General features: G+C 37.0%; 1 protein-coding gene and 1 long non-coding RNA gene across 10 annotated transcripts in view; both read left to right on the plus strand.

Moving 5' to 3' along the window:
* LOC147844337 (uncharacterized) overlaps positions 1–15,408 on the plus strand; it is a 528,347-nt gene that overhangs the window by 208,331 nt on the left and 304,608 nt on the right. The window lies entirely within an intron of this gene.
* The window catches only part of si:dkey-40c11.2, a 78,683-nt gene that overhangs the window by 35,766 nt on the left and 27,509 nt on the right, over positions 1–15,408 (plus strand). For all 9 annotated transcript variants that reach the window (XM_087253949.1, XM_087253953.1, XM_087253956.1 and 6 more), the window contains exons 2-4: positions 5,913–5,968; positions 7,962–8,074; positions 13,121–13,195. In XM_087253949.1, coding sequence (XP_087110075.1) covers positions 5,913–5,968; positions 7,962–8,074; positions 13,121–13,195 — 244 coding nt within the window. The remainder of the gene's footprint in view (positions 1–5,912; positions 5,969–7,961; positions 8,075–13,120; positions 13,196–15,408) is intronic.

Raw genomic sequence — 15,408 nt, forward strand, 5'->3', positions numbered from 1 at the left:
TAAAAAATATCTGTACTGCCACTTTTGATTTATTTAAGGAAACCTGAAAAAGAATTGACCTCAACATTTTGTGATACAAAGTTATACAATAAATAATTGTTATAATTGCACTTATAGATGTGTCCTTGTGATGTATTTTCTTCTTCATTTTAACACAAACACCCACGTGAATCACTCGGTCTTAAAATTTCCTTCCCATGTTTCCTGTCTCCGTCTTTCTTCTTTGTGCTGCCTGTCCAAACCTCGTCCACCCTCATTTGTTTATGGCCTGTATTTCTCTCTTTCTCCTCCATTCCTCATTCTCTGTTCTTGAGCTCATTGCTGGCTGTGCTGCAGAACAGGCTGCTTGTGTTTTTCTCATCAGGAAGTGTGTAAGTGTGAGGTGAAGACGGTCCAGACGACTTCCAGACAACACCTCTCTCCATTAACTACACACAGGAAATGTCCGTTGCAGCGTTAGATTTGATTTCAAGAACAGCAAAGGACAAGGAGAATTGTTTTTTGAACATGAGTTGAGTGGGGTTTTAATATACGGTCAGATCACACACTATGATTTACACATTATGCTTGCAGTAGATTCTTGCATGTTGTTCTCTGGACTTCTCTGCTTTGTTTTTTTGGAGTTTACTGACAAGCTCTTCTAAATAAAATCTAGACTAACTCAGTCTTGTCCTGCAGGTTTTTTTTTTGGGCATGTGCAATTGTGACAGGGGAATTTGTATGATATAAACCACACTGGGTTGTGTAACATTCACGTTTGACAAAATTGCATCAATTGCCAGGTGTGAGATGAGTCAAGAAAAGGCATGCTTTTACAACCACATTTGGAAATATTGGCAAAGACTTTAAGTTGTCTTGCAATAAATTAAGAGTACAGATTTGATCAATTTATGCATTTAATTAAAATTTAAATCATGACCTGCTATTAGTTGCCATAAAAAATCACATGAGATCACAGCTCATAGAGAAATCTAGTGATCTATGAAAATTACATATGTACAGTCAGGTCCATAAATATTGGGACATCAATTGGGACAAACTGCTCATTGTAATTGGGATAATGAAGGAATAACACACACCTGGACATGGAACAGCTGAGAAGCCAATTGTCCCATTACTTTTGGTCCCTTAACAAGTGGGAGGAACATTTACAAACTGTTGTGATTTCTACACCTGATTTGAATGTAAATACCTTCAATTTATGGCTGTGGTCACACTAGTTTGAGCACGCAAAATTCTGTTGTAGGGCGCTGTGAAAAGGGGCGGGATTAAACAAGATTATTAGACATTTTAAAAAGTGAGCGATGGGTCAATATTTAAAATTTCTGTACAGAGAGGTCATGTTTTGATCTTTGATTGGTCTTATGTAGCCATGTGATGCGATTTTGCAGATCAGAGTTCATCAAGGTTGAACTTTGCACTGCAGCGAACTGCAAAACTTGACTTATGAGTTTATGTTTCCGATCTGATGCATTCGCGTGTGTATGAATGGAAGTCAATGGAGAGAAAAGTCCAGTGTGACCTGACAGCAGTTAAAGCACCCCTTGTTCGCTCATTTCAAATCCGTTGTGTTGGTGTATAGAGCCAAAAATGTTAGAATTGTGTTGATGTCTGAATATTTATGGACCTAACTGTATGTATGTATACAAATTCATATTTGTATTAAATTATCTTATATATGTCCAATTTATATGGAGTTTACATGTTCTCCCTGTGTTCGCGTGGGTTTTATTCGGGTGCTCAGGTTTCCCCCACAGTCCAAAGACATGCGGTACAGGTGAATTGAATAAAACTAAATTGGCCGTAGTGTCTGAATTTATGTGACAGTGTATGGGTGTTTTCTATTACTGGGTTGCAGCTGGAAGGACATCTGCTGTGTAAAACAAATGCTGGATAAGTTTTCGGTTTATTCTGCTGTGGCGGCCCCTGATGAATAAAGGGGCTAAGCTAATGGAAAATGAAATGAAATAAAAACAAAACTTAAATACGTACTTTTACACATATTTCATTACATTATACATCTATTTAAAACATTTTTTTTGCATGCAAACATTTCCATGTATCAGATTTCTATGTAAGATCAATGGAAAATAGCAATTATCCAAATAATTTCCTATGGTCAAAATTAACTCCTGCCCTACATTTACTCTTATATAAAAGGCCATTTCACTTAGATATATGAGAAAATAAGAAAAGACGATCACAATCTACATTTACATCCTTTCCATGACAGCTTTATAAGTGTGGATGGTAGGTGGGCTTTGCACTGAAAAACTGTGTACAAAAGTGACTGATTAGTCAATTCACACCGTTGTCATAAATGATTGCTGTTTCATGCAAGCATGTGGAATTTTTGAGACCAATTCATGTGGAAAGTGAAAGACTGAGAATAAATGCAGAAAATAAAAGGCATCTTTTCACTACATGCAAAACAACTGTAGCTTCATGTGTACTTTAGCTCACTAGGGTGCGTCATAGACGCCATGGAGATGCAATTCATGCCTGAAAGACAATGAGTGAAGTGCTGGCTGTTTGTTCTCCTTTACTATATCAATAGTGATGTGTGTGGTCCTGACTGCATAGATAAATACAATTTCACTGGAGCTGCATGTTTAAAACATGCAGCATGATGTGGTTTCACCCTTTAGCCCTATTTACGTCTGGCATTAAGGTGCATTTTGTTCAATCTGATCACAGGTGTACAATGCTAAACACGGGTTTAAATGGGGTCTAAAGTGTTTTGAGCTTATCCACTCTTGACCTCTTTCCAGTAAAAAATGCATTTTAATGATGGTTGAATGCCTTCAAACAGCCTCAAAATATCGCTTGATTATGACCCGAGTCTTAAATTATAATGTCACATGCTAATGAAGTGTGCTGTGCTGTGTTACTTTATTCTGTTAAACACAAAAGAAGATATTTAAAAATGCTGGAACCTGGCAACTTTCCTAGTAATGTTTTTATTATTATTATTATTATTATTATTATTATTATTATTTTAATCTACTATGGAAGTCTATAGGTGCCAGCAACCAGCATTTTTAAAAATAGTAAAAATGTTGTATTCTCATAAAAAGTTTTAAAGCAAAAACATGGTCTTATTTTACTTGAACCAACTGACTCTGCTGTCCAATTATCCACAGACTAATTACATGCTTTGAAATTGAACAAATACACAACGTGATCCTAAATGAAATGTAGATTTGTTTATTGTAATGCACTCAAGCATCAATTTTGTGTTTGACCCAAGTATCAGCTGTCGGCATGAGTTTAAAGTTTTCTTGCTTAATTAGAAATTATTCTAGCTGAAGTCATTTCAAAATGGGATTTATCAGCCTAAAAACCTTCTCTCTTGCAACACTCCTGATTTTAGTTTTTTGAACTCTTTGGTGTCACAACACCTAGAATGAATGAACATGTCTTTTAACTCCAGCACATGATCAATGATTTAGAGGAAAAACCCTTTATAGACGTGTGTCGTGTTACCCTAACTGACGCTTGCTACAAGAACATCTCTGATCCTCCATTACTCGCACTCTCTTGGCATTTTTATTCTGTTGCTGACGGAAAGAACCTGAACAATGGTGTCACAACATGCTAATTGCAGACTGATTGGTAGCTTGCTCTGGTCAAACACAGACTCTGATGTGGGGGGAACGGGCTATTATTGTTGGTCGTGTCTGAGCCCAAAGCCCAGAGGTCACAATCTGGGAGGATGCCAGAGATCAGAGACTTTGAAGACAATGGGCACATGATGACCCACTGCTGTAGATTATCCTCATTCAGTGTAGACTCCAGGGCTCATAGCGAGGGGGTTTACTGTAATAGCCCGATCAAATTCATTTAACCTGAAGTTCAGCACAGGATCTTAGTTATTAAGAACTATTGTGGTGGTTCCTGCAGCTTATTGAATGCATGATGAGATTAGCGTCAAACTTCTCTTGATATTCATTTGTTTCCGAGTAGTAATAAAATACATATGATACAAGCTTTTTGAAACACAAACAATAATTTTGAAGTGTTTTTTGATCTCTCTATTTTAGTGTCAATTATTTATTTAATAATCATGTGGTGAAGGCTTCATTAACAATAGTTAGAGAAACAGAAATGTCTATTTTATTATTTTATTTTAATATAAATCTATCAACTGAATTTTATGTATTATTCATTATTATGTATGCTTCATTATTATCAATATTTACTAGTTTATTCATTAGGTTTCCTTTAGCTTAGTCCCTTTATTTATCAGGGGTTGCCACAGTGGAATGAACTGCCAACTTACCCAGTATATGTTTTACATAGTGGATGTTGTTTTACACTGAGCCACTGTATCGTCTCCTACTGTTTTATTCATTTCAGTAAATCTTTACACTAGATGGATCATCACTCTGAATCAACTTTTTTTTTTAAAAATCTGTTGAACAAATGATTCAGTGATGATTGCATTTTTACCAGTTGCCTGTCACCACCTATTGTAACGGTAAAGGTGAACTGATAAACTTCAGAAGCATTGCTACTTTCAAACTGTAATTTACTCCATTTAGATTGCCAAACTCAAAGCTGTTATTCTGGTATAGCTGTTATAATTTAAATGCCTTTTACACAGAATGACAACTGCTATACATTATTATTATATACAGTTAGAATTATTAGCCGCCCTGAATGATTAGTCCCCCTGGTAATTTAAAAAAGACTTATTGTGTTTCTGTCACTCCAATATGTCTGTGGACACACTCTACTGTACATACACACAGTTCTGTCCAAACAGCTCACAAAAGTTGTTTTCATCATAGGTGCCCTTTAAATCACAGCACAGATTTCAGAAAAAAAACAAAAAAAAGAATTTCCATGTTGCTATAAATAAATGGATGTGCATATGGAAATATTTACTTCCACAACAATGGTCATTGTGATAAACATCAATATTATTTAATGTGGAAACCAAATATATATATATATATATATATATATATATATATATATATATATATATATATATATATATATATATATATATATATATATATATGCAGAGAAAGAGACAGTGACTTCCCCTGAAGTTTCACTAATAGTAACCCCTGAGAGCAGAGAAAGCATCCCAAGAAAATATAGTGTCACATGCATTTCATTTGATGTGTCTTAATCTCTCAAACTAACTGCTTCACCTGTATTTCACTGTTTGCTTTAGTGTGGCCCTTATACAAAATTCATTATTTTCTCTCAGCCTCAGTTTCAAGTAATAGTCCCAAAGCAGCCAATGAATGATACATAACCACAGACAGCTGTGACCCGGGTTCAAATGCTGTTTTGCGATTTCTTTCACTGTAATTACACTGGTTATTAGAGCTAGTAGCCCTAAAGAACTTTGGGTTACAAGTCTTGACTTGCACTTGTCAGAATTAAAGCTTCACTATACCAGTGTGAAAAGCCAAATAGCAACATCAGTGGACAACTCTGAGGGATGTTTGCTCAAAAATCAAACAACTAAACAGAACATTTGGTATCCGCATTACTCCACAGGGCTTGGTAGGTTTACTGGGGTCAATGCTTGGTGTTCACAATACATATTCAAAACCGAAGCATTCTGGGATAACACATGGTCTTCACGCCCAGGCCCATTTGCTGTATTTTTGGATGACGTAAGTGTGGATGGGATGCTGATTATGTTTGAATGTGGAATGCATGATTTGTTTCAGACTGTGAGAGGTCGGGTTCTCTATAGATATATTGACTTTTCACTTGCCTCATGTTAAATTGCTATCAGCACGACCTCTATATGGTCTGTTTCAGGGCTTCGGGTTACAATCTGGTTTCAGCAAATCTTGTAACTTGACTTTATCAGCAGTTTTTAAAAACATGCGTGTTCTTCCAGAGTAGTGTACTGATGTGTTTTTCTCACTCTGTTTTTTCAGGGCCTTATTTACATATGAGGGAGTCAGCAACAATCTCAAACTCACAGATTCAGGAGGTAAGAACATTTAGAATGCGTTTGTTTATCATTTAACTCTTGAAAAGATTAAATTGCTAAATTTACCATTAAAAGCATGATACATACAATTTTATTGTACCTTAAAATATTCAAAAACCACAAGAAAAGTTTTATGCACTCACCGGCCACTTTATTAGGTACATCTTAGACCCATCAGAAGACGGGGACACTGTACTCATAAGTCATAAAATCATACTCAGGTACTCAAATACTTAGGTAGGCAGTGGCATTGAAACAATGCTCAGTTGGCACTAATGGGCCCAAAGAGTACCAAGAAAATATCCCCCACACCATTACACCACCACCAGCCTGAACTGTTGATACAAGGCAGGATGGATGCACACTTTCATGTTGTTGATGCCAAATTCTGACCCTACCATACGAATGTTGCAGCAGAAATCGAGACTCATCAGACCAGGCAACGATTTTCCAATCTTCTATTGTCCAATTTTGGTGAGCCTGTGTGAATTATAGCCTCAGTTTCTTGTTCTTAGCAACCAATGTGGTCTTCTGCTGCTGTAGCCCATCTGCTTCAGATTCAGATTCATCTGATTCAAAGATGCTCTTCTGCATACCTCAATTGTAACAAGTGATTATTTGAGTTACTGTTGCCTTTTTATCAGCTCAAACCAGTCTGGCCATTCTCCTCTGACCTCTGGCATTAACAAGGCAACAAGGCACAGAACTGCCGCTCACTGGATATTTTCTATTTTTCAGACCATTTTCTGTAAACCCTAGAGATGGTTGTGCGAGAAAACCCCTGTAGATCAACAGTTTCTGAAATACTAGAACAGACTATCACTTCTGGCACCAACAACCATGCCACGTTCAAAGTCACTTAAATCATCTTTCTTCCCCAATCTGATGCTGGGTTTTAACTGCAGCAGATCGTGACCATATCTATATGTCTAAATGCACTGAATTGCTGCCAAGTGATTGGCTGATTAGATATTTGCGTTAACAAGCAGCTGGACAGGTGTACCTAATAAAGTGTCTGGTCAGTGTACATTTTGCTGACATGCTTACATTATTCCAAATGTTTTAAAGAATGTAAAATTTAGAGAAATAGGCAATTTTAACTAGTGACATGGACCATGTTATTGTGTCGCCATGCTAATAACATCATACACTATGATTTCAAGATTAGTTTTATAGAAATGTAAAACACCAAAGATGCTTCAATATGTTGTGTTTTATTAGACTGCACAGATCAGCTTTTTACCCAAACCCTAAAATGTATTTAATTTCGTACAATTGTGCTGCTTCTTTTGCATATGATCACGACTGGATAAAAAAGAAGTCATTTGCCATTTGGGATGCAGCTATACTGTAGCTTTAAGAACTATACTATTTATACTCCTACACTGTAAAAAATACTGGGTTACACACAATTCCTTCATGTTGCCCTAACACAAATTGATTAGGTTAACTTCCACTGCTTTTATGGAAACTCAAAACTAGGATCATTTACTGACGCCATCAGCTTCTACATATTGTCCTGAGCGTGAGCAGGGCCCATGGCACCAGCACTGCATTTTTGAAATGCTTAATAAGACAATAAGTGGAAAAAAATACTTCCAGAAGCAAGGTCACTGCAAATGTAGGCAGTAACTGTTGTGCTCTATTTGAGTCGCTTTTAAAGCTCTGTCTGAGGGCAATCATGCAGCATTCGCATGTGAAACGCTCCTAAACCAGAGAGGATTACCAATTAAACCAGAAACTGCCAACACCATTTCTCCTAATGTCAGATGAAGCAGAAAATTCTCACATGAGAGAAGGAGAATAAACCAGGACCACTTATTACATCAGACCTGTCCGGTTCTCTGCAGATTATGATGATAATCTGGTGAAAGAATGCAAGTGTTTAGTGGCGTTTACTTTCATGTGGTCATTAATTCATAAAGATACTTTAATTTTTCTCTTTAATTCCTCCCTTCCCCCTCGGTTTGTCTCTCTCTCTCTCATCTGCCAGCTGGAGGTTTGACAGAATTGGTTGGGAAATTTCACAACAGCAGGCCCGTGTATGGCCTCTGCAGGGTGGGACTGACAGAAACAGGACAACCGCAGATCGTCATGGTCTGCTGGGTAAGTTCACATGTACAATCTGTACGTTTATATACAAGGAAAAAATCTCTACCATTTCGTTTTTTCATTCTTTTGGGGAGTTTCAAACATGTGTAGCTCTTATAACAAAAACTTCTGGATGAGGTCATTTTCCCTTGCTCTGACTGGATGTTTGAACATCACACCTAGCTCCCATTGGATGTTGCCATGGGGTGTGATCCTCAAGTGGTTGCTGATTGGCTGGAGCTGCCACATCATTAAAGAGTCTGTGTTTAAGCAATGGATGTGAGGCTCCTGTTGATGAGACGTGTCAATGGCTTCACTTCACAAAAGAGCTTTGACCTTCAGACTTTTAACTGAAGGAGCTCAAATACAGATGGAGAGAAGCGCTCTGGGAATCTTTCTAATATCCATCTTGGAGCTGGTTGCTGAGGTGATAAGTGGGAATGTTGTGTTTGGGGTCAGAGGTGCCATCTGTAGCCAGTCAGGCATTGTATAGAGGAGGGGGAGAGTGGACATTCTTGTGAAGCAGACTGGTACTGAGACACATGCATACAGTACACACCTCTGGCTCCCCAAAAGAGAAGTTGGTTACAGATTGAAATAGTTCCTGTCTTCCTGTATTTTACCTCAGTGTTTTAAAGACTTAAAGTTTTTTACTATATAAATTTACAGCTTAAAGATTTGTTTTGATTTCAAGTATATGTGACCCTGTACTACAGAACCTGTCATAAGTATCAATTTTTGAAAATTGAGACTAATATATGTCACATTAAATCTGAATAAATAAGTTTCCTTTGATGTATGGTTTGTTAGGATATGACGATTTTTGGTCCAGATACAACTATTTGAACATTTAAATCTGAAGGTTCAAAAAATCTAAATACTGGAGAAAAAGCCTTTCAAGTTGTAAAAATGAAATTTTTTGCAATGCATGTTACTAATAATTTTTTAAAGTTTGATGTATTTTTAATAGGACATTTACAAAACCTTTCATGGAACATGATCATTACTTCATATTATAATGGTTGGTTTTGGAATAAAAGTACAATTTGACCCTTACCTGACAAAAGTCTTGTCGTTGATCCCAGTTGAAAGAGCAACAAATAATAACTTGACTTCTAGTTGATCATTTTGAGCTAAGTGACAGACCTTCTGGAACCTGCAAGGACTCAAGATTCTCACAGAAATCAGTCAAGTTTGGTGAAGGAAAAATCATGGTTTGGGGTTACATTCAGTATGGGCGCAAGCGACAGACATGCAGAGTGGATGGCAACCTCTTCTTCTTATATTTCAGCCTCCACATCAAAGTTCCTGAAAGTAAAGAGGGTCAAGGTGATGAATGAGGCATTTAAGATGAATCCAAAGAATCTTGATGAACTCTGGGAGTCCTGCAAGAACATTTACTTTGTCATTCCAGATGAGTTATTTGAGTCATTGCAAAGATAAATGGATGCAGTCCTCCAAGCTCATAGGAGTCAAGACACAATATTAGTTCTTTTTCCACAGCACCATGACTTTACATTCTATACTGTACACTGTTTTTGTTAAGTGGCAAGACTTGCAAAGTCAGACCTTAAGGTCCTAATTAAATAATTAAAAATCAAGGCATGATCATATTTAATTTTGGTAAAATAAAGATAATCTCGAGGCCTTTGCCTTTCCTATAAGCCACTTCTGAAACCAAATGATCAACTAGAGGTCAATTTATTATTTGTTGTTCCTAAACTTAGATTTTAACCACTTAGATATTACTTAGTTTTGACTATTGCCAAAAACATGCTTGTGCAACATAAGATTGGTTTTGTGTTCCAGGGTCACACATGTTGCTATTTTGACCTTGTTAATGATCAAGCAAAAAATACATTAAGCAGTTTTCAATTTTGATAGTAATAAGAAGTGATTGCACGGAGGATTATGTAACACTGAATAAAGGTGCAATGACATGTACTTTGATAGAAGACCTCATTTTTTCACACATGATCTGACCACCAGTTGACCTCCACCCTCCTGGAAGTCTTAAGATGTGCTGAACTGAACAGACAGATAGTCTTGTGCTCCCATTATCAATACGAGATAAAAAAAAAATTAATACAACTCTTGATGGAAGTAAACTTTGTGACATTGCAATTTGTTGAATGTACGCCATAATCAATGTCACAGATGATCCTAAAAATGGTCACTATCTGACCCTGAGAAGAACCATGTTCATTAAAAGGCTTTGAAATTTGCATTTTTTGTTGAATGTGGAGTGTAATTTAAATGAAAACACTCAGGGCAGAACAAAAATGAGCTCCTACACCTTTTAAAAATACAGCTAACAGTGTTTTGTTTTTATCACAGCTCTGCCAGTGTGAGTAGTTGACTTCAAGCGCATTTAGCAATAGTGCAACTCTCACACTGATTGCCCACTGAAGCTAAGCAGGGCTGCGCCTGGTCAGTACCTGGATGGGAGACCACATGGGAAGGCTATGTTGCTGCTGCAAGTGGTGTTAGTGAGACCAGTAGAGGCAGTGGCGTAGCGGACGGGCCCGCAGGGCACGCACCGCGGGGGGGCCCCGCGTGATTAGGGGGCCTCACGTCGTCGCGATTTTCAATAATTGAAAATTCAGGAACCGCAATAATCAAACTGTTGGGAACAACTGTGGTCGGAACCAAAGTTTACAGGTCTGTGTTCTCTGAACACCTCTCAAGCGGTGGACTACTTCATTCTGATTGCTTGCTGCCGAACCGCGTCATAGCCAATGAAGACGCGCCGCTGTTTCTCGCCGCCGGTTCTCGTTAAAAAATTAATGACTTCTGGCTACTTTGACGCTCTCGCCGTTTTTGGTTTGTGATCGCTCCTCAGTTTGTGAAGAATTCCCCGCGTTGTCGATCCACCCCGCCTATTTTCCCCGCTCCTCAATTTGTGACAGATATATACACTAGATATCGTATAGGGACCCTGAGAATGCGTCAATAGCGCCGCCACATTGGTACAGTGCTTCCAGGACAAATGTCATTCAACCGCACTAGTCAAGACAGTGTTATTACGTGAAGATGCGGGACTTTAGCGCTGTCTACAAGTGTAGTAACGAGCAAACAAAGAAAACAAAGCACAAAGGCAGAAAACTTCATAGGTTATATTAAGTTTTTATCTGATTTTGTATGTTCTGAACGTTGTGCTAAACAGGTAACGTTATTGATGATAACAGTCACTTACTGCATTAATCATAAGGCAAAGCAGCTCCAACTCGCACTAAATACTCGGCTTATGCTAGTTTTGTTGAATAAAATCAGCAAACAATGCAAAATAAATATGACAACGAGATGCTGCGCTGCCAGAAACGTGTATTAATGTCGGCTAGTGAAAGAGACATTCGGGGGATTCATTCACAAACGAATCGCTCCCTCCGTCAGTATGAGAAGTGAAAGCAGGAGAGGAGGATGTGTTTCAGGACACGGATTAGATCAAATTTAACAGCGAGGGTGAATAGTAAATTTCTGTACACGCAAACACAAGCTTTTTGTCAGGAATGCCCGTGCGATCAGTGATCCATCAATGTAGAAAAGTGATGTAAAATTATAATTTTCATTAAAAAAATTGCATACTAACATCCAGGAAAACTCCCGATCATAGATATATGTGTATATCTCTGTATAAGCACCCCCGCCCACCTTCGACTGGGGGCCCCGTCGGTGATCCCTGCAGGGGGGCCTCCGCATTTTGCGCTACGCCACTGAGTAGAGGGCACTCAACTTGCAGTCTGTGTGGGTCCTAATACCCCAGTATAGTGAAGGTGACTCTATAGTGTGTGCCATCTTTTGGATGAGATGTTAAACCGAGGTCATAACTCTCTTTGGTTGTTAAAAATCGCAGGATGTCCATCGAAAAAGAGTAGGGGTTTAATCCTAGCCAAATTGGCCTACTGGCCTCTGTCCATCATGGCCTCCTATTCATCCCCATATGATAATTGGCTACATCACTCTGTCTCCTCTCCACCAATCAGCTGGTGTTTGGTGTGCTGTCTAGTGCAATATGGCTGCCGTCGTGTTATTCTGGTGGATTCTGCACACAGGTGGCGGATTTTTGTAAAGCTCTTTAAGTGTCCAGAAAAGTGCTATATAAATGCAAGCAATTATTATTATTATTATTATTGTGAAGGGGGCGGGACATGTCTGTTACTGGAGAGCATTTGATTGGTCTGAAGATTTGATGAGAAAATAAGAGGTAACGTCAAAAAATGATTCAGAATTGACAAACTGCAAGCTTTGGATGTTTGTATGTATTTAATGTGAATTTTGTTACTGTTTTGGAGCACGCTGCCCTATAAATGTCCTTAAGAATAACATACTGATACTAACATCTAACCTTATTTTGATTCCAACAATGACTTTTTGGACAACTATAAAAAATCTCATGCAAATAAGTGTTTACTTCTAGTCCTCTAGTAGTATAAATGTATCTCTCTTCCACGTGTCCTGCAAAATCACATTTGCTGTCCCCAACAGACAGGTAACCAGGGGGTCACCCTATCACAATATGTGGACATTTGATTCCATGTTTGCGCAAATAAATACAGCTTTGGTGAATATAAGAGACTAGTTTTGAAAAACAATCTTACCAACCTTTTTATTCATGCTGGTGTGTCCATTTAGTTTCACATGTTGCATGTTTATATTTTGATTATTTGAAAGGGATAGTTGACCCAAAAATGAATATTTTCTCACTGTTTATTCAGATAAATAAATTTAAACCCTTTATGATTTTTTTATTCTGTTGAGCATTAAAGAAGATATTTTGAAGAAATCCGAAAACCTTTAAATTTTATTGTATATATAAAAAAAACAAATTGTATAGAAGTCAGTGGTTAAAGGTTTCCAGCTTTCTTCATAAATATCTTCTTTTGTATATTTTGAGTTGTAGAAAGTAACTCAAACAGATTTAGAACAAACGAAGAGAGATTAAATGATGACAGAATTTTTTTTTTTTGTGTGAACTATCCCTTTACACCTCCTAATTTTCCTCATGGGACTATAGGTTGTAGGTTTCTTTTAAAATACAATCTCTTTGTCTTCATTGCGCAGGTTGGTGACGGTGTGGATGAGCTTCGCAGAGCTGAATGTGCCAGTCATGTGCCTGCCATCAAGAACTTCTTCAAGGTAAATCAAAAAACAGTTGCCCACAACTAGATGCCTTTGTTTTGTCTTCATTCACATAATCGAGTTCTGCAGACATAGTTTCTCATAAATTAGGTATTTACAAATGAGAAATAAAAGCGGTATGAATGACAGTGTAGGAATCTTGAACAAACAGATTTTACAGCAGTTGAATAATTTTTATCTTGTAGCTGTTTATGAGTTGCGAAATGAATGACAGATTAAGATTGTTAGACATTTCTTATCAGATAATCTGATTTCTCACAATTCTTCTTTTTCTGCTTTATTTGATTTATGTGATGTTATCTTCCTTTTCCTACACGTCACCTTGGAGTTATAAGGTTCTATCTGCGTTCTGAATGATTTTGAGATATTGAGCTTTAAAGTTTTTGCATTCCATAGCAAACAGTATGTGTGTAACATTTGCTTTTTTTAAATAAAATGTAAACAACTTATAAAAAACATCATATAATGTAAATAAGTTGTCATTTAATAGGAATGTCAATAACTCAAAGAAACTTAAAGAATGTCAATTTTGACGAAGATGTCAGATAGAACCTTAATTCTAAGGTGACGAGACTGTAAAAATACTTTTTAATACACAGTTTTCTGTGTTTTTTATTTATTTACCATTGTGAATTGCATTATTGGATGTTAATCTGTCAACTTTTGATGTTGAAAATTCAACTCTAGAGTTTAATAAAGTGACTTTTTTTAAATATTATATTTTTATTTGACCTTAAAGCAACACAGAGCAAAACAGAAAGCAACAATTATAAAGACAGAAAAGAAACGGCAAACAAAACATAAAAAAGACAATAGACAGAAAAAGATTTTAAAACCATTGATGTATCCGCTCCTCCAGTTTTATTCATAGGATAACAATGTTACACATATATTTCTAAGCCAGTGGGCAGTGGGCAAAAAATGACAGGGTCATACCTTTAAACTGTTATCCTTCACATTTGACAGATTTTCAGGTGGCTTCGAAGCCAGCAATTCTATCAGAAAGATTGTGTCTAAGTCTCTCTAAATGTTAAGTGTTAATGTAGAGTTCAGGAAAGCCAGGATATAACACAGTGGTTTTGATTCATTTTTCCATAAACAATCATTTTCAACAGCCAGTCCATATTGGAAAGCTTTTTTAATTTGATGACTGAACACACAAAGTGAGTTCCGACCTAAAACAGTGATTGCTGGATCAAAAAAAGACTTTTAAATTTCACTCCAAAACTGGCATGACCAAAAAAAGATGTCCTGAGGAACCCTCCGCAGGTTCACATTTGTTACATTTAGAGGGGATATGGGGTTTTATACCAACAAAGTGAGTTATATTAACATATTAGAATATTAGCATATATATTGACATATTAGCATAATATACAACACCAACCCATATAATATATCACTTTAAACTATTAAAAATTTTAATAAAAATCACCTTTTCTAACTTTTCAAGGTTAAAACTTGTTGAAATAAACATCAAGGTTGCATAATGCAATTCAGAAGCATAAATATAGGGGAAAACACGGTTCACAAAATACAGAAAACTGCTAATTTACAGATATTTTTACAGTATTACATTGCTACTTTCTTGAAAAATCTGATTTATCTTAACCTCTTTGCACACTCAAAAAACGTAATTGATTTGCATGTATGCATACTTTATATACATATGAAAGCAGTGATGTCAAGCAGCTAGTCAGTGTGCTCTTTAATAAACGAATACAAAAATGAAAGAGGCAGGTAAATGGTTAAAGTAAACTTGTGTCTTGTGTCTTGTTTTCTGCCCACTCATTTGAATGAATGGGCAGGATATGTAAACCAGCCTCTGACACACAAACTGAAAGCACAAACCTTCCCAACATGTGTACAGATGCACTCCTGTGTTTTATTCTGAGATTTCCCTCTTGTAAATGGTTTCCTTCCTTCGCTCGTATCTGTGAAGTGATGGCTAGCAGCTTGGTGCCAGCTCTTATTGTATTAAACTCTTCCTCCGGTGTCATGCCCTATTGTTCTCCTGAAGAACGAATTGTGCCGCTGACAGGCACCACGCAGCCCTACTGATAAAAGCAGAAATTATGTCAAGGGAAAGGTTAAAAGTGTTTGTTTTATGCCTTTTTAAATGATTATTTTATCATTTAAAGTTTTATGTATCTTAAGTACGCGTCTGTGGGTTTATTTACTTCACCACCCAGATGATGGGGCTTTAACAT

Source organism: Danio rerio, chromosome 5 (genome assembly GCF_052040795.2).
Source record: "Danio rerio strain M-AB ecotype USA chromosome 5, GRCz13ab, whole genome shotgun sequence".
NCBI classification, from domain to species: Eukaryota; Metazoa; Chordata; class Actinopteri; order Cypriniformes; family Danionidae; genus Danio; species Danio rerio.